We start from the raw sequence: 26,068 nt of genomic DNA on the forward strand, positions 1-26,068 counted from the left end.
GTCCCCTTGAGTTAGTCTCCAATGGTACATGTCTAACGTAAAAGAGACTGGGGTCAAGAGTGAAAAGAATAAGAGCTCCTTTTTAGACATGTATCTTGAGGCTAGATATATCACCTGCTTTTGCATGTGTCTGGTGGTGGTAGAACATTGGGCTCTTAAAGGGATAGTTCGGGATTTTGGCAATGAGGCCCTTTATCTACTTCCCCAGAGTCAGATGACCTCGTGGATACTGTTTTTATGTATCTGCTTGCAGTTTGAAGAAAGTTGCTAACTAGCGTTACCGCAATTGTTCACTAGCTTTAGTGCAATGACTGGAAGTCTATGGGAACGAGATTTCCTTAAAACACACCACTTTGATACAGCTACGACCGGAAGTTACTTTTTTGTAGCAGATTAGGATAATTTATGTAGCAGGTTAGGAGAATTAGGTTAAAGTTAGGAAAAGGAATAGGATTAAGGTTAGGGGAAATGCTCTCTTAACCTGCTATGAAAAATCAGTTCCTGTCATAGCTGTATTGAAGTGGTGTGTTTTTTTAGGGAGTCGCCTATTGGAACAGCTAGCAGTCATTATGCTAAGAGACATGAAAATGGTATCCACGATTTCATCTGACTCTGGGGAAATCCTGAACTAACCCTTTAAAAGTAGTTACCGTAAATTCCGGACTATAATTCGCAACTTTTTTCCCAGCTTTGAACCTCGCGGCTTAAACAATGACGCGGCTAATATATGGATTTTTCCCGCTTTCATTCTGTGACGTGCTCAGTTTTTTTGCCGGCATGAAGCTTTCATTAGACCAACGAAATTGCCGAACGGGTTAACGTCAAACAACTTTTTTGTTTACTGTTCAGATTAAATCGAGCGCTCTCAAACTTCCCATCATTCTGATTACGGTAGTCATTTTGTCACCCTCATCAGGGCAAAGACACAGAGAAATGCATATGATGCAGCTTTCAAGTTGAAGGCAATTGATCTGGCTGTTGGAAAAGGAAATAGAGCTGCTGCACGGGAGCTTGGTCTTAATGAGTCGATGATAAGACGTTGGAAACAGCAGCGTGAGGAATTGACTCAGTGCAAAAAGACAACTAAAGTTTACTGCTAATTTTTTATTTTTTGTTACAAGCCGTGTTTCGTTAAAGCCTGTGTAAAGTTAATTTGTTTCAATGTACCGGTAGGCACCTGCGGCTTATAGACATGTGCGGCTTATTTATGTTCAAAATAAAAAAAAATGTTTTATTCAGTGGGTGCGGCTTATATTCAGGTGCGCTTAATAGTCCGGAAATTACGGTATATCATTTAGGATGAATTCATTATAAACTAAGTAAGTCATATACACTGAGTATACAAAAGGACACCAGCTCTTTTCCTGACATAGACTGACCAGGTAAATCCAGGTGAAAGCTATGATCCCTTATTGATGTCACTTGTTAAATCCACCTCAATCAGTGTAGATGAAGGGGAGGAGACAGGATAAATAAGGATTTTTAAACCTTGAGACATGGATTGTGTATGTGTGCCATTCAGACGGTGAATGGGTAAGACAAAATATTTATGTGCCTTTGAATGGGGTATGGTAGTAGGTGCCAGGCACACCTGTTTGTGTCAAGAACTGCAACGCTGCTGGGTTTTTCATGCTCAACAGTTTCCCGTGTATATCAAGAATGGTCCACCACCCAAAGGACATCCAGCCAACTTGACACAACTGTGGGAAGCATTGGAGTCAACATGGGTCAGCATCCCTGTGGAACGCTTTCAACACCTTTTAGAGTCCATGACCCAACGAACTGAAGCTGTTCCGGGGGGCAAATGGGGGGGATGAAAGTCAAGATTAGGGAGGTGTTCCTAATGTTTTGTATACTCCATGTATAAAGAGTTGAACTGAAAAATTAGTAGATATTGACATTGTTGATTCTGAATGACCTTCAACATCATCGCAGAGTGCTGGTTGAATGTTGCGTCATATACTTATGCTGACTGCAAGGGTTGATAGCATACTTAATGTTCAAAACAACAGCAACAACACCCGAATATCATTTTCACAGACCAAAGAGGTGATTCTGTTCATCAACTCGTACTCAGCGAAACATATAAAATGGCTGATTATTAGTGTTAGTTTGTTGCTGCAGCCTTATAAAGCACATTTGGGTGTTGGCACAGTTTGGGCCAGGAACAGATGGAAGGATGACACTAATATTTGGCTGTAGTAATAAAAGAGGTTGAGCTCATTGCAATAAACAGACATTACTGGAAAGAGCTGTGGTTACGCTGATTCTGGTGAAAGTACAATAGAGCTCTTCATACAAATGGACAACTGTCTCTGTTTCTCCATAGAGCAGGGCCATGCAAAGTCGGGGTCGCGGGGGAACCGCAGTGGGGTCGCCAAAATTTAAAAAATGTACGTTTTTGAGAAAGATAATTTGAAAAATAAAATGTTATTGAGGAAATGTATTTATCGGTTTCTTTTCATTTTGATAAGAGTTAAAAATGCAACGAAATTACCGATTTTAAGGTTGTGTCATTAGATTTGAGGTATGGTGGGGTCACAAGAAATTATTGGGGAAAAATAAGGTCCCCAGAAATTCTGGCGAAAAAAATTGGCTCCCAGCTGAAAAACGTTCAATACCATTGCCATAGAGGTTTAACAGTTTAACTGTACAGTAGAAATATGCTATTGAAATAAAGACATACCAACTAACAAGTATTAGATTCCAGAATGTTTGTTGTTGGTAGGTTCATGTAAAAACATTCAACAAACATTCCAGCAACAGGTATGCAGAGATAGCCCATAGGGAATAGGGTGCCATTTCATATGCACCCATGTCTGTATGTAGCCTATGTAAGTTCTCTATCCTGACTGGGCTGGGTGTTGTCTTCCTTCACTATACTACAGTTCTGTTGGAGCTGTGTGTGTGTGTGCACAGTCATTGCAGCCAGCCTTGGTCCGCTGTCTGTCTGCTTGTTTCATAAGCAGGAGTCGGGATGACCTACATAACTCCTTCCAGGGAGGGGAAGTCACCTTGTCGGGGACCGGCCGGCAGCGAGGCAGGGGCGGGGGCGCGGTGTGGGGGGTGGGTGGGTGGGTTTCAGAGTTTATTGTGACGTGGCAAGGCAACTGGCTTACTGGCACTGTATTCACCACGCATCTCTGCATCATTTTGCTGATATTACAGAGTTCAGTCAATGCATTTTGGTGTGGGAAAGATGACTGGGTTTGTGGGAAATGAGGTCTGCTTAGCAGGCTGATCATAAATAGAACCACCCACACATACACACCCGTATATATGCGCCCCCCCCACACACACACACACACACACACACACACACACACACACACACACACACACACACACACACACACACACACACACACACACAGGCCCAGTGCCAGACAGATCCACTCACACACACACATCTCGATAGAGACTCCTCTAAGCGCGCTAAGAAATTGAATGTGTGTGTAGATGGTCAAGGTTGAATTAGATCAGCGCTCCTGATCGTATCTGCTTGCCGCTGTTGGTTTACCCCCTCCAGCAAGCCCTGGCAGGAAGTGTGTGTGTGTGTGTGTGTGTGTGTGTGTCTGTGAGAGAAGACAGCTCGTTTGATGAAGGATGTCGGTAGAATGCTAACCAGACAATCACCTTGTGTGTTATTGATTGAGATGAGAGAGGTAATTAGATGGAAGGAGGGGGGCTGGAGGGAGGTCGTTTTTAATGTCTTGATACGACGTGTCCTGTTTCTGTACCTATCTCCTTGTTTTTGTTGTTTCGGTGGGGGGTAGGGTGTGTGTGTGTGTGTGTGTGTGTGTGTGTGTGTGTGTGTGTGTGTGTGTGTGTGTGTGTGTGTGTGTGTGTGTGTTTCTATGCATGTGTGTTTATTTGTGTGCGTGCATAGGTTATTTTTGTGTAAATCAGCAAAAATGTGTATTATAGACTAAACATATTTTTTTACCGTGTACTACTTTTACTTACATTAAACACTTCAAATAACCCGGGAATAATAAGCCTTCTTGTCAATAACAACGCTCTGCTCTGTCTGGTTTGTACGTCTCTCTCTACATAGACTGCTTTTGGTAATGGCTGACTCAATATCTGGAGTAGACATTAATAACTGACATTAATGAACGGCACGCCCTGAGAAACAAGCCTTCAATATGTTACCCACTGTACACAGTGCATTCACAACTGCTCCAGAGTTTACTCCCGCAATTTAGGCTGATGCCATGTGCATCATTTGAAAGGGTCACTTTCAAACCTTTCCACAGGACATCACTGTGCCGCTGCCGAGTTCCTGCCCCCTAAACTATGTCAGGTTTCACCCAACGATTTAATCTGATCTCTGCTGATTCAGCGAAACTATTTGGAGCACCCATGCCTGGTCCGTTTTTAAATGTTTGGGCAAAATGTATACTTCTCTCCTTCCCTTCCCTTCCTCTCTCTTTCCCTTTACTGTATCTCTCAGTGCTCAGAGAGTTTTATTTTATGGTGCGTGTAACTTACAGTATAGATTTGAATTTATCTACCGTAACAGCATAGTCATAGCTTATCAAAGACTCATTTTCCACCTTGCCTAAGTACAGCAGGCCAATTGACCAATGACACTGGCTACACAGTACAATATTGAGTCGTCACTCAGTATTTTTTGCATAACCCCAGTACGCTCTGGTTAAGTTGACCTAAGGCAAAGGTGAACACGTCTGGCATATTATTAGAAAATGTCCCCGTAAGCCATAATGACCCCGTAAGCCATAGTGACCCCGTAAGCCATAGCATGACTCACAACATAGAAATGGAGAACAACATGATTGAGCAAACTTGTGTGATGTGTCATCCCATCAACGCGTACATAAGTGGCCTACAATGCCCTGAGCCTAGTGACTAAGCGATCCACCTATATACCTGTGTGTGTGTGTGTGTGTGTGAGTGACTAAGTGTTCGACCTATCCGTGTCATCAATAACAAGTTAAGTCCTCGCCCCTGATTACCACCTGGAGAATCATTAACTATGGCGCAAGACTCAGTGACATAACAGGATGTGAACTCAGCAGCCAGGTCAGTCCATAGTGGGAGCTGTCCCATTATCAACTTGGCTGATAGTCTATCTACATTGGTTTGACATCTCTCTCCACACGTGGACAACGGCATAGATCAGACCCATAGCCTACATATCTTAGAATCCATTATTTAGGAAACAGTTGTTTCAAAGTTGACCTTAGACATCAGCGATAGGTAGTTGAAGGGGAGATATTGTTATGTCAGCCTAGTGTAACATCTGCTAACAGTTTCTGCCTTTCGACTGTAGTGTTTCTGACTTTAACCGGTACTCTGTCATCTGGGCCAAATCAACTCCACAGTCTTGCTGTTATTCTGCACGAATACGCACGCACACACACAGACACAAACAGACAAAACACACACTCCTCCTCACAGCCTCTTGTCTGTCCTTTGTTTTTCTTAGCCTGCTAAAGACGTCTCCTCTGTGTTTCTGTCAGCGTCATTTCCAACTCGCTGCAGTAAATCTGACAAGTGCAAAGTCCTTTCTCTTTTCTGTCAGTTGGCAGGGATCCGTATGGTTAGCCACATTGTGCGGCTGATGTACTGTTTACGTGGTAAAAATGTGAATGTTTCACAGCATCTCAGGGGCCTCCGTTTCTGATGTTGTTGGATAACAATTACTTTGTCAGCTTTAAAGGCTAAACTGTGTCGTCTCTGTGTGTGCTTTTGTTTCAGCGCGTCGCTGAGACACCCGTCGTCCACAGCCAAAGTGTGTCTGGTTTGCGGGGACGAGGCGTCGGGATGTCACTACGGGGTTGTTACATGCGGCAGCTGCAAGGTCTTCTTCAAGAGAGCCGTAGAAGGTAGGAAAAGTATGACATGCCTTTCCTTTTGGGTCTGGGTTTGGGTGCTTACTAGTGTGCCTCCTGTTGAAGTCTGAGGAACCCTCCCTTCTATGGCCTCAGACTCCAAATGGGACACAGTGTAAAGTAAAGTCTTAACGAAAGTGTGACATGCATTTTAAAGAGCTTCTGTTTATAATCTGCTTTTCTGTCTATAGTAGTACAGTTGTTTGGGGACAGAAATATGCCCGGTCAGAAGATGTGAATATGGCCTTTAAAGATAATTGTCGGCCATTTTGGTTGTGTGCGAAACACAACCCCTTCATTAGCGGGTTTAAACCTCAATGCTAAGTTAAGTTAGCGCCCTGGCGCTAGGCTAACTCACACCAGTCTCCATATAGTCTCAGAGGAATAACCTCCAGGAGAAAATGCTGAGCTAGCAACAAAGCAGCCCAAACCCAAAACATACTCACCCAGAGAGAGGTGACACCAGACCAGTCAGTCTAAAAAAACACCAGTAACGTTTAAAAGGAAGTCGTAAACTGGTGTTTACGAATGACTCCATTTTTGGAGCTTCTAGATAATTACCTGTGAAATATTGATAGTTTTAAATAGAAATGTATGATTCAGTCAGAAACAAATAAGGTTAAATTGCTCAGCGTGTACAGTTTGTGGCCTAAGATGACTGAAAACGTCATAAAAACCTCACAAACTACATACTTCTCCCATAACAGCCCTTTATGCTGTGTTTTAGCTGGGGAAAATCAACAAAAACTCATAATGCGCTTTTCATTTCTGTGTGTAGCGTGAGGCGCTGGGCTAAATCTCACACACACACACACACATACGTGCACGGCCCCACACACACACACACACACACACACACCACACACACACACACACACACACACACACACACTCTCCGAGGAGGCAGGCAAGCACAAACAAGGCAGTCGGTAGGTGTTTTTTCAGCAGTCAACTGAGGAACTACAGTGAACTCCTATTGAATTATGTCTTCATTTGATGATATTTACAAACAGTCAATATATGTATCCCTATGAAACCGGATTAGGTCTCCTGGGTTATCGGATCAGAAATTATATCATTCCACTCTGAGCGTGCCCGGGAGGGCTGGGGAGAGTTAACATATAACAGCTGAAGATCTGTGTTTGTGTGTGTGTGTGTGTGTGTGTGTGTGTGTGTGTGTAGCTATTTGTGCAGAAAGCAGGCAGCAGAGTTGGCCACATGAGGTTGGTTAAGAGTTTTATCACCCAAGCCTATTCAGTCTTATTTTAGGCTCATTCAATTCCAAATGGGATACACAGTACGAATCTGTAGACTGTTTACCTCATGGGAAACTGCTGTGATTTCTGTGGAACAACTGCTGCTTTGTTTACTTGTTCAATTAGCCCCTAAACATGTCCTCTTTCTGTGTGTTAGATAGCCATGTCAAATGATCAAATCAAATTGTATTTGTCACATGCGCCGAAAACAACAGGTGTACACTTTACCGTGAAATACTTACTTACGAGCCCTTTCCTAACAATGCAGAGTTAAAAAGTAAGACAAATGTATAAAAAATGTAAAAGGAAATAATAATAAAAATGTAAAAGGAAATAATAAAATAACGAGACAATATACAAGGACTACCGGTACCAAGTCAATGTGCAGGGGTTCGAGGTAGTTGATGTGAATGGGGGCGTTCTCGGCCCTCTGTTTCCTGTAGTCAATGAACAGCATACTTACATAGGTGTTCCTTTTGTCCAGGTGGGAAAGGGCAGTGTGGAGTGCAATAGAGATTGCATCATCTGTGGATCTGTCGGGGAAGCATGAGAATTGGAGTGGGTCCAGGGGGTCTGGGATGATGGTGTTGATGTGAGCCATGACCAGCCTTTCAAAGTATTTCATGGCTACAGATGTGAGTGCTACGGGGTGATAGTAATTTAGACAGGTTACCTTGGACTTCTTGGGCACAGGGACTATGGTGGTCTGCTTGAAACATGTAGGCATTATAGACTGGGTCAGGGAGAGGTTGAAAATATCAGGGAAGACACTTGCCAGCTGGTCAGCGCATGCTCTGAGTCCTGGTAATCCGTCTGTGAATGTTAACCTGTTTAAAGGTCTTACTCACATAGGCTACGGAGAGCATGATCACACAGCCATCCAGAACAGCTGGTGCTCTCATGCATGGTTCAGTGTTGCTAGCCTCGAAGCGAACATAGAAGGCATTTAGCTCGTAGGGTCGCATCACTGGGCAACTCGCATCTGGGTTTCCCTTTGTAACCCGTGATAGTTTGCAAGACCTGCCACATCTGACGAGCATCAGAGATGGTGTAGTAGGATTCGATCTTAGTCCTGTATTGAAGCGTTGCCTGTTTAAAGGTTCGTCAGAGGGTGTAGCGAGATTTCTTATAAGCGTCCGGACAAGTATCCTAATCCTTAAAATTACTTAAGGAGAAGATTGTGTCACATCTAAACTGGTACTGTCAGGTATTGTAGGCCATCACTCTCTCTTAGATGTGGAATAGCCTAGTTACAAGCTATAGGGATTGTGGGTAATGTAGTGTCTTGTATATTATGGTTGAACTGACTACTCTGGGGTCTGTTCTGGTGCAGCTGCTGCCTGGTCAAACTCTATGTGAACTAGTGGGCTGATGTCATCAAGGTTGCTTGTACTGTAGTATGTGTGTCCTTTGTGATGTGTGCAGTGAGCCCAGCTAGCGCTTACCTTACATCAGCATAGCTGTTATGAGGGGGAGGGTGGGGGAGAGAGGATGAGAGGTAGAGGGGGAGGGAAAGAAAGATAGAGGGGGGGCGGGAAAGAAATGGGGGAGGGAAAGAGAGGTAGGGTATAGAATGAGAGTAGGAGAAAAAGACAGGGGAATTGCAAAAGAGAGACAGAGGGCATAGAAACAGACATAGAAGGGAGGGGGGGTGAGAGAATGAGGCAGACAGAAAGAATGAGAGAGAGAGAGAGAGAGAGGAGAGAAAGAAAACTAAAGTGATGCGTCAGCACCGAGCTCCGGAGAGGTGTAAGTAGGACGTGAGGAGACCTTCTCCTCCTCCCCCTCTCTCCTCCTTCCCCTCTTCCTCTCTCCTCCTCCCCCTCTTCCTCTTTTCTCAATGTGAAAAACCTGGCCTCTGTGAGTCTGATAATGAGCTATGAGAGGAGACTGCAGAACAACGTCAATACAACAGGAGAAATAATCCATGTTTAATTTCTGTCAAGGCGCCCCCCAGGCACGACGGCCTCCTACTGCCTCTGCCCATTAGACCCAGTTACAGACTCAGAGTCTCAGACCCATTTACAACCCACAGCTAGTTAGTATTCTTTACTCATCGTCAGCTCACATTAAAATCCTGTGTACTAGGGAGGGGCCGCTTCCTCTCAATGACAAAGTTGAGGAGTCTATAGGCTGGTCTCAGATCTCTTTGTGTGGCATTGACAATAACCATAGGATTAGGCGATAATGTACAAACAGGTCTGGGACCATGCTACGGAGTGTGTGAGTAGTGGAAGGAACTGGAATATAATCTATAATTCAGGTTATAATTTTGGGTTAGACGTAAACTAGGTATGGACTGGGTTTGTGTGAACGGTAGTTTTTGGTGGTTTGGTAAGTGTAGCTTTAAACTGTGGTCGTCTGAACAGTACACCACTCTGATCTCAATGGAACTTCTCATATACAGTATATACACCTCTTGGGCCAGTAACCGAAAGGTGGCTGGATCGAATCCCCGAGCTGACAAGGTCAAAATCTGGCATTCTGTCCCTGAGCAAGGCAGTTAACCCACTGTTCCTCAGGCACTGATGACGTGGATGTCAATTAAGGCAGCCCCCCCCCCCCCCCCTCTTAGAATGCATTCAGTTGTACAACTGACTAGATATCCCCCTTTCCCTTTCCACTCCATGCTGCCTCCCACCAGACTGAAACCAGATGATGTTTAATTCATTACGGAAATGTTCGCCCACTAACTGTTCCCTTAAAGATCTCTCATTTCAATGAATAAATATTCCATAGTAATTTAGAGAATAACGGTGTATGCATTTTAATACTCATTCGTTTGTCTTTTTATACACATTTAGTTGATATGACAAATAGCCTTCTCTGTGTAGCAGAGCACAAGGCATCATTTATTGAGCTTAGCAGCTGTTGCTAAATGAAAAGGGTTACGGTGGCTTATGAATAACACCCAGAGGTATTGCTGTAGAATCATTATCTCCTATAAAGTTATAGACAAATGATCATTCATTTCTGAGCCTTGTTGGTCGTTGTTTCACCTCATACAGTACCTACAAAACTAACTTTTCAGGCTTACTGTAGTCTCTGTTACCTCACGTAGGAATTTGGTTTTGTACGTGACTTGAATTGACTTAGCATAGCAGACAATGTATATAAAAGCGGTTAGAAAAGTGTGGATACAGTACCTTTCCAAGCCAAGCATCTTCACATATTGAACTAGTCTCTACTACCCCCTCCCCTAAAGCCTCCCCTCCCCTCCCCTATCCCTGAAGTCATTCCTGAGACAGCTGGGCTCTGTAAACCACTCCATGTGGACTGCTGCTCTGGGCTTGCGTCTCAAACGGCACCCTATTTCCTAAACAGTGCATAGGGCTCTGGTCAAAACTAGTGCACTATAATAAATAGGGTGCCATTTGGGACACATCCCCTTTCTGGTCTGGAAGACTTTAACTGTTGAGGGCTGCTAGCTTATTATTCACATGTCATCAGTGGTTTGGCATACCGTTCTGTTTAATAATATTCAGTACAGTTCCTTTATTCCATGACTTATTATTTAACTGGCTTTTACTTTATTGAACTCAAAGGTCTACTGTGAAACCGTTGAACCGTGTTGGTTAGCGTTACACTGATGTTAAGCTCTCTCTCTCTCTCTAACGCTCCCTCTCATTCTCTCTCTCTGTCTCTCTCTCTTCGGGCATCAGTGGAGAAGTTCATCTGAGGACACTAATGGTACTGTTTATGAGTTGACTGGCAAGTCCGTGCTCCAATCAGATGGTTTATATTTTGACTGGCAGTTCCGTGCTCCAATTAGATGGTTTATATTTTGACTGACAGGTCTGTGCTCCAATCAGATGTGACGCCTCCTCCCACCTGCTCTAGCTGGGCTGGGTGCCTCAGGTTGTCTCATATAACAGCATCTGAAACCCAGCCATTTATTAGACTCAGTCCCCGTCTCAGTCCCTCTCAGACAAATGGCATACATGTCCTTCTATCAGACTTACAGTAAACATACATTGATATAATGTATATTTATTACAGTCACGCTATATGCATTTTCACATTTTATAGAGATGTGATGTCCTTTGACTACTCTGATATATTTTATATGAATTAGTCATGCTATATGCAGAATAATACCCATCATAACAATAAGCATGGTGTTCCAAAATTGCATATTTATCCAAGTTGTACCATACAATGCACACCACTTGTCCCTTTAACGTAAGGTAAGGTGAAATAAGCAATCATGGATTATATCAAAGCAGGCATTATAGCAATCTAATCCATACTAACAACGTTACATAAACTAACAGTAAGTCATTAAGACCACCTCTTAGGTTGTGTTTGACCCACTTCGTTAAGGTTACCTTAATCTCGGTAAACCCAGAACTAAAATCTCGCCAAATTACTGTAGGTCAGATGCTCGTTACATTTATATTTACCTTGTCTGTCCACGAGAAATTGAAGTTACCAAGACACCCAGTGAAAGCAGCTTTTGATCAGGCACCTGTATTAGAGCCTATAGACACCTGTATAATCCATGACGACAGTGCCCTCCCCTTGACCTCATTGACTGTCAACGTAATTAGTGAACAAGGCCAGACAGTGACTGACTGAGGGTGCAGAATTTCCTTAAGCCTTTAGTAATTATGCTAGATAATTAAAAGTCATTGTGTCATTAATGGAAGCCAAGCCCTTTCCCACCACAGTTGCATTAATTAAATGGCGCAGGCAACAACAGCTGTGGATGATGCATTGATAAAACACTAGGCCTGAATACTATATATTTTTTGCAGATTATAGTAATTGGTTTAGCAACATGAGTAAGTAGGCCAAGTACTAGGGTTACCCCAGGTTCATTCAACTATTGTCTATCCTCTGAATGCTAGTCACCTTAGTAGCAGTCCTGGTTTATTGTATAGGCCTTTTAAACAGTGCTACGTGGATGTAGGCCTACGGCAGGCCTTCTTCAACTTGTCCAGCTCCAGACCCAAATGAGCCTACAGTATCAGTGGTTGCCAGTTATTATTAATTGGTTCATTTTAGTATTGTGTAGCTTAGATTAATGGTAGGCAGTAGTCTTCGTAGCAGTCCTAGTCCATTGTATAATAGACCTATGGCAGTGCTGTGCGGATGTGTCGTAACCGTGAGTGCCCGTTAATATCTAGCCAACAGACCAATCGGTTCCTCCGTGTTTCCTCTGTGTCCTTAACTCAACCTGACCTGAGATGACCCATGTAGGTGTGTGTGTGTGTGTGTGTTGTGTGTGTGTGTGGAGCCACTCATGCCCTCGTTGCCCCGTGGCACTAAAGGCCTCAATCACCACCCATCTACTTCCTCTTCCAGGCTGATACCTTTGTTCTTTGACATCAATGCAAAGAGGGTTCCGAGCGCTGGGTAGGATACACCTTAAGTGTTTAACCAAATAACACCGCCAGGCCAATCAGATGGGCTTTATCAATGTTATCACTGGCCCATTGGTTTGTGGTTGATATGCGCAGGGGCAGTGTTGATACAGTTGTGGTGTGGGGGTAAGTGCGTGTGTGTGTACTGTTGATGTGTGTATTGGTGTTGTGACTGTGCTTTGCAGAAAGTTGTATGACTATACCTACTACACAAAGCCAGATTAAATTGCATAGGTCTATATTATGCTAAATATGCAAGTGTGCCAATTATCCTACACCTACAGTATGCATGTCATTACTTAGACTGTTGAATTATTGCATCACAAACAGTAGAATTCCTATAGAGGGACTAAGCACTGTGGTTGTCGTGGTAAAGCGGGAAGTTCAACCTGTAGGGGCGGATGTGGTTGCCGGATTAATCTTTAGGATAGGCGGTGAGTCAGGTCAGTCAGGTGACTTTGTAAAAACAGCAAATCCTGCGTACACTGTTGTGTCAGACAGGTGTAGTTGTGAAATCAAAGAGGGTTGTATATGTGTAGCTATTAGCCCCAGAAACAGGTACTGAAGCACTTTCTGATTTGTTTAATTTGGAAGAGAAGTCACGTTTGTTTTGGTCCGCTGCCGGTAAAATGTTCATTTTCAAAACCGCTCTATAAAAGAACGCTGCTCCTTCCTTCCAAATAGAAATCAATTGTCGTTCATGTTTTTAAATGTATGTCAACTGTAAAGTATTTTGTCTGTAATGTATTTTTCGTTATGTGTTGGACCCTAGTAAGACTAGCTGTCACCATTGGCGTTGACTAATGGGGATCCTAACAAATAAAATGGAGGTCCAAGAGAATATCGACTACTAGATGAGGCGTGTGTGAGGGGAGGATGGAGAGGTAGGTTAAAGAATGGGGACTATACCTTCATGGATATAGACTATACCCTCATGTTGAAATAAAGCCACATTAGAATGGGGACTTGATATAGACTATACCTTCATGTTGAAATAAAGCCACATTAGAATGGGGACTTGATATAGACTATACCGTCATGTTGAAATAAAACCACATTAGAATGGGGACTTGATATAGACTATACCTTCATGTTGAAATAAAGCCACATTAGAATGGGGACTTGATATAGACTATACCGTCATGTTGAAATAAAGCCACATTAGAATGGGGACTTGATATAGACTATACCGTCATGTTGAAATAAAGCCACATTAGAATGGGGACTTGATATAGACTATACCGTCATGTTGAAATAAAGCCACATTAGAATGGGGACTTGATATAGACTATACCGTCATGTTGAAATAAAACCACATTAGAATGTCCCGGTGAGAGAATAATGACCATGGAGATATGTAAGGCTGTGAGCCTCGGGTAAAATAACAGAAGTTTGAGATAATAAGGGAATAGATGGGAAACCCAGATCAACTTGGTTGGTGGGTGCCTATTCCCTCTCTTTGAATACAAAATATATAGAGTGTGTGTGTTTGAATGACTTCCTCAAGGTGTACCATGAATATAATAGGAACGTGTTGAGAACTTCTATTGAAAAATACCACTCTGACAGACGTCGTCATTGAAAACAAAGTAGTGCTTTTCATTCTGAGCCTGTGTCAAATTCTCCCAGCGTTTTTTCATCTGGTGAAAGCCATTTAGGAGCTGACTGCCTTAATCCAACAACAACAGTCGTAACACAGCTGTATGCAGCCAAGGCGGCCTATGTCAAATGTGTTGGATGTGTGGGTAAAGAAATTGCCTGGCTAGGATAGACATACCACTGGCAGGATTTCTGTTGTCGTCATTGTGTGTGCGTGTGATGCTCAGTAAACACTAAATATAGCCTTGCCTAATGACACAAGTGTCTTAGACAACGCCTCTTCACTCAATGCGGGACAGATATCGGACAACCTATGACCACGAAACAGGAGCCACGGTCTCAAGTTCAGACTAGTTAAATAGGAACTGCTAAAAGGCTGCAGTACCCTATGGACTAAATCTGAATCTGTGGAGGACATGGGCCTCTCAGACTCTTCTTTCAAGGACGTTCTCAGTATCTGGCAACCTGGGCCAAAAAAAAAAAAAGTTGTTCAAAAGGGTCTCCCATAGGGAGACATAGTAATATCCCCATAGCTGTTTTATGCTCCGGTTGACAGGCAGGGTCCGCTCATAGGCCGGTTGCCAGATTTTGATGCCACAAATGCAGAAAAAAAGGAGACATCAATGGAGTCCATTCAGGAACTCCCTTGGTTGCCATGTAATGTAATGGAGTTCCTCTCTCCTGGAGCTGGTTGAGCACTTACAGTAGTAATGTAGCCGTAGCCCTTTTAAGATGATTGCAGGAGATTTTATATCGTATTAAAGTATAGTATTATAGAAAGGAAACTATGTACAAAATGTGTTTTTGGTATCATGATAAAAAGTATAATGTTGATTTGATCTGTTCCATGGTATATGAACACATGATGATGTAATAATGGTCCACTATGTCCATCAGTGCACATTCTAGGAATGCTTTTATGGAGTACAAATAGAGTCAATGGTTTCTTGGGTTAAATCAAATCCATTTTTATTTGTCACATGCGCCGAATACAACAGGTACACCTTACAGTGAAATGCTTAATTACAAGCCCTTAACCAACAATGCATTTTTTTTTTTAAATACCCCCAAAAAAGTAAGAGATAAGAATAACATAATTAAAGAGCAGCAGTAAATAACAATAGCGGGGCTATATAAAGGGGGTACCTGTACAGAGTCAATGTGCAGGGGCACCGCTGTAGAGGTAATTGAGGTAATATGTACATGTAGGTAGAGTTACTAAAGTGACTATGCATAGATAACAGAGTAGCAGCAGCGTAGAAGGGGGGGGGGGGGGGGGGGGGAATGCAAATAGTCTGGGTAGCCATTTAATTAGATGTTCAGGAGTCTTATGGCTTGGGGGTAGAAGCTGTTTAGAAGGCTTTTGGACCTAGACTTGGTGCTCCGGTACCACTTGTCGTGCGGTAGCAGAGAGAACAGTCTATGACTAGGGTGGCTGGAGTCTTTGACAATTTTTAGGGCCTTCCTCTGACACCGCCTGGTATAGAGGTCCTGGATGGCAGGAAGCTTGATGTACTGGGCCGGACGCACTACCCTCTGTAGTGCCTTGCGGTCGGAGGCCGAGCAGTAGCCATACCAAGCAGTGATGCAACCAGTCAGGATACTCTTGATGGTGCAGCTGTAAAACCTTTTGAGGATCTGAGGACCCATGCCAAATCTTTTCAGTCTCCTGAGGGGGAATAGGTTTTGTCGTGCCCTTTTCACGACTGTCTTGGTGTGCTTGGACTATGTTAGTTTGTTGGTGATGTGGACGCCAAGGAACTTGAAGCTCTCAACCTGCTCCAATACAGCCCCGTTGATGATAATGGGGGCGTGCTCAGTCCTCCTTTTCTAGTAGTCCACAATCATCTCCTTTGTCTTGATCACATTGAGGGAGAGGTTGCTATCCTTGCACCACACGGTCAGGTCTCTGACCACTTTCCTATAGGCTGTCTCATCATTGTCAATGATCAGGCCACCCCCACTGTTGTGTCATCAGCCACCTTAATGGTGGTGTTGGAGTCGTGCCTGGCAGTGCAGTCATGAGTGAACAGGGAGTACAGGAGGGGGACTGAGCACGCAACCCTGAGGGGCACTGTGTTGAGGATCAGCGTGGCGGATGTGTTGTTACCTACCCTTACCACCTGGGGGTGGCCCGTCAGCCAGTCCAGGATCCAGTTGCAGAGGGAGGTGTTTAGTCCCAGGGTCCTTAGCTTAGTGATGAGCTATGAGGGCACTATGGTGTTGAACGCTGAGCTGAAGTCAATGAATAGCATTCTCACATAGGTGTTCCTTTTGTCCAGGTGTGAAAGGGCAGTGTGGAGTGGAATAGAGATGGCAACATCTGTAGATTCGTTGGTGCGATATGCAAATTGGAGTGGGTCTAGGGTTTCTGGGATAATGGTGTTGATGTGAGCCTTTCAAAGCATTTCAAGGCTACAGACGTGAGTGCTACGGGTCGGTAGTCATTTAGGCAGGTTACCTTAGTGTTCTTGAGCACAGGGACTATGGTTGAAAATGTCAGTGAAGACACTTGCCAGTTGGTCAGCGCATGCTCGGAGTACACGTCCTGGTAATCCGTCTGGCCCTGAGCCTTGTGAATGTTGACCTGTTTAAAAGGTCTTACTCACATTGGCTACTGAGAGCATGATCACACAGTCTTTCGGTACAGCTGGTGCTCTCATGCATGTTTCAGTGTTACCTGCCTCGAAGCGAGCATAGAAGTTATTTAGCTCGTCTGATAGGCTCATGTCACTGGGCAGCTCCCAACTGTGCTTCCCTTTGTAGTCTGTAATAGTTTGCAAGCCCTGCCACATCCAACAACTTACTAGTCCCGTGTGGCTCAGTTGTTAGAGCATGGTGTTTGCAACGCCAGGGTTGTGGGTTCGATTCCCACGGGGGACTAGTACGGATAAAAAATGTTTTAATGAAATGTATGCATTCACAACTGTAAGAGCGTCTGCTAAATGACTACAATGTAAAAATGTAAAATGGAGCCGGTGTAGTACAATTCGATCTTAGTCCTGTATTGACGCTTTGCCTGTTTGATCGTTCGTCAGAGGGCATAGCGGGATTTCTTAGTCGAGCGAGCCCGCTCCTTGAAAACGGCAGCTCTACCCTTTAGCTCTGTGCAAATGTTGCATGTAGTCCATGGCTTCTGGTTGGGGTATGTACATACAGGCACTGTGGGGACGACATCCTTGATGCAATTATTGATAAAGCCAGTGACTGATGTGGTGTACTCAATGCCATTGGATGAATCCCGGAACATATTCCAGTCTGTGCTAGCAAAACAGTCCTGTAGTTTAGCATCTGCTTCATCTGACCACTTTTGTATAGACCGAATCACTGGTGCGTCATGCTTTAATTTTTGCTTGTACGAAGGAATCAGGAGGATAGAATTATGGTCAGATTTGCCAAATGGAGGGCGAGGGAGAGCTTTGTACACGTCTCTGTGTGTGGAGTAAAGGGGGTCTAGAATAGTTTTTTCCCTCTGGTTGCACATTTATCACACTGATAGAAATTAGGTAAAACTGATTTAAGTTTGCCTGCATTAAAGTCCCAGGCCACTAGGAGCTCCACCTCTGGATGAGCGTTTTCCTGTTAGCTTATGACTGTATATAGCTCATTGAGTGCGGTTTTAGTGCCAGCATCGGTCTCTGGTGGTATGTAGACAGCTACAACAAATACAGATAAACTCTCTAGGTAGATAGTGTGGTCTACAGGTTATCATGAGATACTCTACCTCAGGCGACCAAAACCTTGAGACTTCCTTAGATATTGTGCACCAGCTGTTGTTTACATATAGGCTCCCGCCCTGTGTCTTACCAGAGGCTGCTGTTCTATCCTGCCGATAGAGTGTATAACCCGCCACCTGTATGTTCTTAATGTTGTCGTTCAGCCACGACCTCGGTGAAACATAAGATATTACAGTTTTTAATGTTTTAATGTCCCGTTGGTAGGATATACGTGCGTTCATCCCATTTATTTTCCAGCGATTGAACGTTAGCTAGCAGGACGGAAGGCAAAGGCAGATTAGCCACTCCTTCACAAGGCACCCTGATCTTTTTCCGCGAAATCTCCGTTTCCTTCTCCAGCGAATGCTGGGGATCTGGGCCTGGTCGGGTGTTTGTAGTATCTCCCTCCCGTCCGAGTCAATGAAGAAAAACTCTTTGTCTAATCTGAGGTGAGTAATCGCAGTTCTGATGTCCAAAAGCTCTTTTCGGTCATAAGAGACGGTAGCAGCAACATTATGTACAAAACAAGTCATGAACGACGTGAAAAAACAAACAAAATAGCATGGTTGGTTAAGAGCCGATAAGACGGCAGCCTTCCCCTCCGGCGCCATCTTCATATTTATTATAGTGGAGGATTAGGTGATGAATCTGGAAATGGGGGAATCTTTTGGAGTAAGTTGAGTTTCTAAGTATGTGAACGAATATATTCTCTGTAGAGCCGATGAGGATAAACAATATTTGTCTGGTTCATATAAAGTGTACGGGGCTAAATCCCTGGAAAAGGGATTCATCACTTATCAGCAAACACACCTTTTGTAAATGTTGAGAAACATAAAATCCACACTCACCCACCAATACATACAGACAAAATACTGTACATGTGTACACACACAATTTGGAGTGTGTAACTTTCTGACAATGATTAACAGGATTCATGGGAATGAGCTGGACACTGGATAGAAGGGCTCCAAGACAAGTTTTCCTTTTTTCAGAGTCTGAACCATCCAGTGAGGGGGCGGGAAGAGGGCAGGGGGGGGGGGGGGGGGGTAGCGTTGTGCGTTTCCTGTGTCGCAGTTTACTGTTTTTTAGAGCAAGAAAAATGGGCTTATGTAAGTGTCATGTGATTTAGACAGAAATAGTGGAGGACTGGAGGGAGCGAGACCTAGCTACAGCTGCTGCCTCTCCTCCCCTCCACTCTTCTCCTCCGCTCCACTCTTCTCCTCCGCTCCACTCTTCTCCTCCGCTCCCATCTCCTCCGCTCCCATCTCCTCCGCTCCCATCTCCTCCGCTCCCATCTCCTCCGCTCCACTCCTCCGCTCCCATCTCCTCCGCTCCACTCCTCCGCTCCCATCTCCTCCGCTCCCATCTCCTCCGCTCCACTCCTCCGCTCCCATCTCCTCCGCTCCACTCCTCCGCTCCCATCTCCTCCGCTCCACTCCTCCGCTCCCATCTCCTCCGCTCCACTCCTCCGCTCCCATCTCCTCCGCTCCACTCCTCTGCTCCCATCTCCTCCGCTCCACTCCTCTGCTCCCATCTCCTCCGCTCCACTCCTCTGCTCCCATCTCCTCCGCTCCACTCCTCTGCTCCCATCTCCTCCGCTCCACTCCTCTGCTCCCATCTCCTCCGCTCCACTCCTCTGCTCCCATCTCCTCCGCTCCACTCCTCCGCTCCACTCCTCTGCTCCCATCTCCTCCGCTCCACTCCTCTGCTCCCATCTCCTCCGCTCCACTCCTCTGCTCCCATCTCCTCCGCTCCACTCCTCTGCTCCCATCTCCTCCGCTCCACTCCTCTGCTCCCATCTCCTCCGCTCCACTCCTCTGCTCCCATCTCCTCCGCTCCACTCCTCTGCTCCCATCTCCTCCGCTCCACTCCTCTGCTCCCATCTCCTCCGCTCCACTCCTCCGCTCCACTCCTCCGCTCCCATCTCCTCCGCTCCACTCCTCCGCTCCCCTCCTCCGCTCCCATCTCCTCCGCTCCACTCCTCCGCTCCCATCTCCTCCGCTCCACTCCTCCGCTCCACTCCTCTGCTCCCATCTCCTCCGCTCCCATCTCCTCCGCTCCCATCTCCTCCGCTCCACTCCTCTGCTCCCATCTCCTCCGCTCCACTCCTCTGCTCCCATCTCCTCCGCTCCACTCCTCTGCTCCCATCTCCTCCGCTCCACTCCTCTGCTCCCATCTCCTCCGCTCCACTCCTCTGCTCCCATCTCCTCCACTCCACCCTCCTCTGCTCCCATCTCCTCCACTCCACCCTCCTCTGCTCCCATCTCCTCCACTCCACCCTCCTCTGCTATCCTCTCTCCCCCCTCCACTTTCCCCTGGCACAGATCAGACTACACACATACTGTGCAGCTTCACACACACACACGGTATGGTCACACATACTGTACATTGACTCACAGTCATGCATGCATGCACACAGAAGGCCAATGCAGCAATACGCTTGCATGCCAACACTCCCACACACATGCTCAGAAACGAGTATGCATGCAGGTACGCACGTACAGTAGGCACTCACACAAAAACACATGCATGTACCAGTGGAGGCTGCTGAGGGGGAGGACGGCTCATAATAATGGCTGAACTGGAGCAAATGGAATGGCATCAAACACCTGGAAACAATGTGTTTGATGTATTTGATACCATTCCTGATTCCGCTCCAGCCATTACCACGAGCCCGTCCTCCATAATTAACGTCCCACCAACCTCCTGTGGCACGTACGCACACCCCCACTTACGTAGACACTCAGACTTTGTCAACATCAGATGAAATGTAATGAACTAATATCACTGTATCCTGTTTTCTGGCTTATACTCTGTGCATCTCGCTTGGCCACTTCCTGTGGCTGTGACACACCATAGTGAAGGTTATCGGGCCATAGCTCGGGTCAGTGTGTGTCTATGACAGTCACGGTGTTTGTGTATGCGTTGCTTCCGTGGTGAGGCGCAGGCGCGCTGAGCTGGCCGTCCCTGGCCTGGGGAACGACCGTGTGTGTGGGCGCGTGTGGTACTCTGAGGCTGGCGGACGTGTAGCGAGGAAAAGAGAGGGGTGAATAGAGGAGAGGAAGAAGAGGAGGAGGAGACGTACAGTGCTGGTCCAGTGGAGCGGAAGCTGGCTCTCTGAAACAGGAGATCATTTGGTTTAGCTGTGGGCTAGGCAGGGAGGCAGAGGGGGATTCTCTGCCTGTTAGCGTCACTGTCAGAGACTGGAGCAGCCCAGGCACGAGTCAGAGAGATAGAGACACACACACACACACACACACGCACACACATATATATACAGGCTGCGCGCAGGCATACACACACAACCGATGCCTCAGCCAACCACACTCATGTTTAGATATAGTACCCATGTACCATACAGAGGCACCATTAGTGACTATTTATAGTTCTAGTGGAATAATCCCATTTGATGTTATGTGCAGTCAATTCTAAAGCCTACGTTTCTATGGATGTAGTATTCATATCATGAGACCATACTGGCCTGTTGAGAAACTGTATATGTCTGTGTGCAAGAATGGCTTAAGGTATCAAGATTTCTTGGTATTTTAGGTTGTTACAGTATATTATGGAAACACTCCAATGCATTTGAGTACAGATGTAGGATCTTAATTTGAGGTAGTTTTCTACAGCAGGAAAATAATCCCGCCAACAGGATGTCAACGATTATGTTGACTATAATTAATGGACATTTTTGTAGGGGTTGATAAGTTGTTCGTTAGGGAAAATCAAATCTGAAGTGTCAAAGTCTAAATAACTTCAGAAGCATTTTTAAACATTAAGAACACAACGTTTTCCTGCAATAGGGTGATCAAATTGAGATCATACATCTGTAAGTTATCCTATTGTCCTCCATATGTTTCAGTTTCCTGCTGTCTTGTTTCTCAGTGTTTGGCTCACTATTAAACTTCCTGTCTGTGTGTGTGTTAAGGCCAGCACAACTACCTGTGTGCCGGAAGAAATGACTGCATCATCGATAAGATCCGGAGGAAAAACTGTCCGGCCTGTCGAGTACGGAAGTGTCTCCAAGCCGGGATGAATCTCGGAGGTACGGAATCATAAATGCCAGATATCCTAAATATGAACCTATGCATCTGAAATAACACCCTATTCCAAGGGAATGTGAGCTTTCTAGGACTAAGGGCTATTATTGCTGAGCGGCCAATCAGATTCCTAGTCTGATCATAGGCAGGTTCAATGGCAGGAACCTGTGAAATATGTCGGTGCCCCGACTAGTCGTAGAACCGTAAAAACAAAGTTAAGAGCGTTAGTGTGTGGAGTCAAATTGTCGAATCGGTGCTACTTTGAGACGTTCTGTATCATTACAGAATACACAGCCAAGTACAGTTTGCAGGCCAATATTAACGTGTGATACAGAGTTTGGATACTGCCAGGGAACCAAAATAGACTTGCTTATACAGCAAAAAAGGTTTTCCGTTTTACCGCTATTGCAATATACAGAACAAATGTTTTCCTTACTGTACTTTGTCAAAGGTGGACAGTCTCCAAATCCTGATTCACTTCCTAACATACTTTCCCTCAAAGTTACAATGTCCCTGGAGAAAGGCAGAAAACAGTTTTGTTAGGATATCTTGAGCACTACTACATCTGACAAACAGAAATCAAAGTGCCGATAGAATATTTTACTTGATTTAACCTTTATTTAACTAGGCAAGTAAGTTAAGAACAAATTCTTATTTTACAATGACGGCCTACCCCAGCCACACCCTCCCCTAACGATGCTGGGCCAATTGTGCACCTCCCTATGGAATGGTGAAAATGACACTTAGCTTCCAAAAGTCCAACAATTGCCAAACTCAGCTTGAATATTTGTAGCTACTTCAGTACGTACACTGTTCATCATTTGATTTTGTAAAAGAAAGACTTCACACACAAAAAAGACAGACAATAATGAAGTCATTGCAGAGACCAAGTATGTTTGGATACAATGTCATTACATGTAAAGTGAAATGAGAAAGTTACTCTATCAACAGAACATCTTTTGAAACACCACAATGCAGAAACATCATGATAAGTTCTACTTTAAGTTGGAGCGTCATTCTCTCTTCCTCCCTACAGCGCGGAAGTCTAAGAAGCTAGGCAAGCTGAAGGGTGTGAACGAAGACTCGACCCCCACCAAGGAGGGGGGGCAGACGTGCCCTGGATCTGGAGGTGGAGGGGGGTACTTGTCCTCGGGAGAGAAGGAGCTGAGCACCAGCCCCACTAACGCCCTGGTGCCTCACGGCCCTGGAGGTGGGCTGGTGACCCCCTACCTGCCCCCCTCCATCTGCAGCGTGTTGGAGCTGATTGAGCCAGAGGTGGTGTTTGCAGGCTACGACAACACCCAGCCTGACACCACCGACCACCTGCTGTCCAGCCTCAACCAGCTGGCTGGGAAACAGATGATCCGCGTGGTCAAGTGGGCCAAAGTACTTCCAGGTTAGAGTGAGATACAGTATCTTCCTTTTTTTTCCTAATATTTTTGATGGCTTTGGTGAAGGAGGCCAAACTACTTCCAGGTTAGACAGACATGGGGGTTCTGGATGGGATTGGGCGGTACGGATGTAAGGAAGAGTGGCTTCCTTTCCTATACAGTAATATCTTTGATGGGGACATCTGAAACAGATAAATGTCTAGAGTCAACTTGATCCTATTCCGTTCTAAATGCTTGGGGGCAGAGACATGGGTAAATCTCTTGAGTGGGCGTATTGGCTGTAAGGAGAAATCACTATCATGTATTTTATACTCTGGGGATATATTTACATTTGCATCTTCTGAATATATTCGGCAGTAATTTTCCCGATCTCGTTAGGAAATTATTCCGCAATGCTTTAATGAGATTAGCGATAGCATCCTATTTAAAGTAAAAATGTAATCAAGATTTAAGATTTGGAAACAGAGCTAATTTACATTCATCAGCCTTTTATAAATAATGTAAATCGAACTCGTTTACGCAACATTTTACTTTAATATACCATTTTTTTTTTTTAAAGAGGTAAGTTCCTCAGTTGGTGAAATATTCAAAAGATGCCTTATAGGCTTACAGTCACAGGTACCTCTTTGATGCTGTTTAATTCGCTGTATTGCAAATATTTGATACCTCTTCCAGGGTGTCTGCTTGCCGTATCCGGACGTATAAATAGAAAGACAGACAGTAGGTGGAAACCAGCCCCTCTCTCTCCCCTTTCCTTCTCTCTCCGAGTCTCTCTCTGACTTTGAAAGTTCCACTGCATTCAGTTTACATTTGGACTTAGCTCTGCTAATAAAGCTCAGAAGCTCAACTCCAGAAGACTCACACTAATAAGGCAGACTGCTTTGCGCTACATGGCTGCTGTAGACTATAACCAAGCCTTCTACTGGACAGCACAGTGCCACAGTACACAGGAAGCCTAGTATATGCCGTGAGCAGCATCCTGTACTGGAGTCACTGTAAACACTATTGACTTGTTGTGTCTTCAGTCTTCAAGCACTTTGATGGGCGACCGAAAAGTTAATCTTTTAATAGGCATCTTAGACCCAGCTATAGATTCTTCTAGGGAGCACCATTGATGTACAGTAAGCCAGTTATTTGAATCAAGAGCTTTGAGTCCTTTTTAAAAAAGCCACAGGCATAGCCAGCAATACAGCCCACACACTGATTCAACAATGAATTGATACCGTGACACATCGCGGGCTTGGCAGCGGTTGCATGGCTGACGACTGACATGCAAAGCCTGGAATAGTACCTAAGCTCTGATAAGTCACTTTCAGTTGCAGCATTCGCATCCTCGTTGGGACTATGCATTATAGAATGAAGAAGAGTTTATATGTAATGTTCTGTATGAAGTTGGAGTGAGAGATTGGCAACTTTCCCGTTAGTCTATTTAAGGGCCCACATAGACAACAGGCCAATAATTAGAAGCCTTGGGGGATTTTGCGTAAAACAATACCGGGCGAATACTCTGCAGCGGTTTGTTCATGTCTGAACAAATATTGGTGGTGCTAGGCACCTTGCCATTTGTGTATACAGTACACACACGAGAGAGAGAGAGGGGAAAGATTGGGTGAATGCCTCATGGGTTGTTGTACCTGTGTCTCTAGCATGTCACTGGTCCTGCATTCACTACTGTACTCAATTTAAGACTCACTACCTCTCACCGTTTCCCTTCCCATCAGCCCCCTCGATTCAATTCAATAGCCTTCATTAACAGTGGACTTCAGGTACTTTCATTAGCCAAATCAAACATGCAGGAACACATCACATCAATAATGGTCCTCTCTCTCTCTCAGGTTTCCGGGGCCTGCCCATAGAGGACCAAATCACCCTGATCCAGTACTCTTGGATGTGTCTGTCCTCCTTCAGTCTCAGCTGGAGGTCCTACAAACACACCAACGGACAGATGCTCTACTTCGCCCCCGACCTCGTCTTCAACGAGTAAGTCTGTCTACCACCGACCTAGTCGTCTCGCACGCCACACTATACAGATATGCAGCATTCAGAAGAAAAAAAAGTTAGAGTTCCGAACAAAGCCAAACGGCAAGTCCATAATTCCTCCTACTTCTCTCAGTGACGACGGGCTTGAAAAAACTACTCAGTGTCTTCTGACTGATAGTCGGATAACCCCGCTCCCTAAAGCAAAGGCTTTTGTACCTCTAAACGGCTCCTCGATCCCCAGAGCACAGTTGATCAGAGCGGAGCGGGGAGTCAATGGGGCGTGTGATCCGCTCTAATATATTTGAACAGGAGAACAGGAGGAGGAAATGTATATGGGGCAGCTGTGTATTGGAGCTGTGGTGCATGACTGGTGCATTGAAGTGGAGGGTAATGGTATGGGACCTGGACAGGGCCAGGGCAGAGGGAGAATACGGGCCCCTACAGGTGGCTGGGAAAAGTGCATCAAGCCCAGATGGAGTGGAATTGATAGTTGGCTTATTTGATTTTGTAAAAGAAGGACTTCACACACACACACACACACACACAAAAAAGACAGACAATAATGAAGCCATTGCAGAGACCAAGTATGTTTGGATACAATGTCATTACATGTAAAGTAAAATGAGAAAGTTACTTTCGATCATTTAACTAATTGCATCAATGATCATAAAGTTACCTACAGTAGATGTCTTCCTAAGCATGTGCTGCTGATACATATTCTAAGAACTTCCGAAACACTTGTGTGTGACGCAGTCACAGTGGAACTGCTTGTCTGAATGACAGATGGTCCAGGTATTCTGGGTGATAATCCCCATGAGACGTATCCTACACCAACTTGATTTACTGCATGGCCTGGATGTCG

At 45.0% G+C, this 26,068-nt stretch overlaps 1 protein-coding gene across 4 annotated transcripts in view; it reads left to right on the forward strand.

The window, feature by feature from the left end:
* The window catches only part of LOC106610192 (mineralocorticoid receptor), a 93,706-nt gene that overhangs the window by 50,376 nt on the left and 17,262 nt on the right, over positions 1 to 26,068 (forward strand). For 2 of the 4 annotated variants that reach the window (XM_045722748.2, XM_045722749.2), the window contains exons 3-6: positions 5,725 to 5,861; positions 21,724 to 21,840; positions 22,872 to 23,231; positions 25,062 to 25,206. In XM_045722748.2, the coding sequence (XP_045578704.1) occupies positions 5,725 to 5,861; positions 21,724 to 21,840; positions 22,872 to 23,231; positions 25,062 to 25,206 (759 nt within the window). Of the gene's footprint in view, positions 1 to 5,724; positions 5,862 to 21,723; positions 21,841 to 22,871; positions 23,237 to 25,061; positions 25,207 to 26,068 lie in introns of those variants that run through there. The other 2 variants (XM_045722750.2, XM_082978436.1) reach the window with 2 other exon arrangements.

Source organism: Salmo salar, chromosome 08 (assembly GCF_965601325.2).
Source record: "Salmo salar chromosome 08, fSalSal1, whole genome shotgun sequence".
In the NCBI taxonomy this organism is placed as follows: Eukaryota; Metazoa; Chordata; class Actinopteri; order Salmoniformes; family Salmonidae; genus Salmo; species Salmo salar.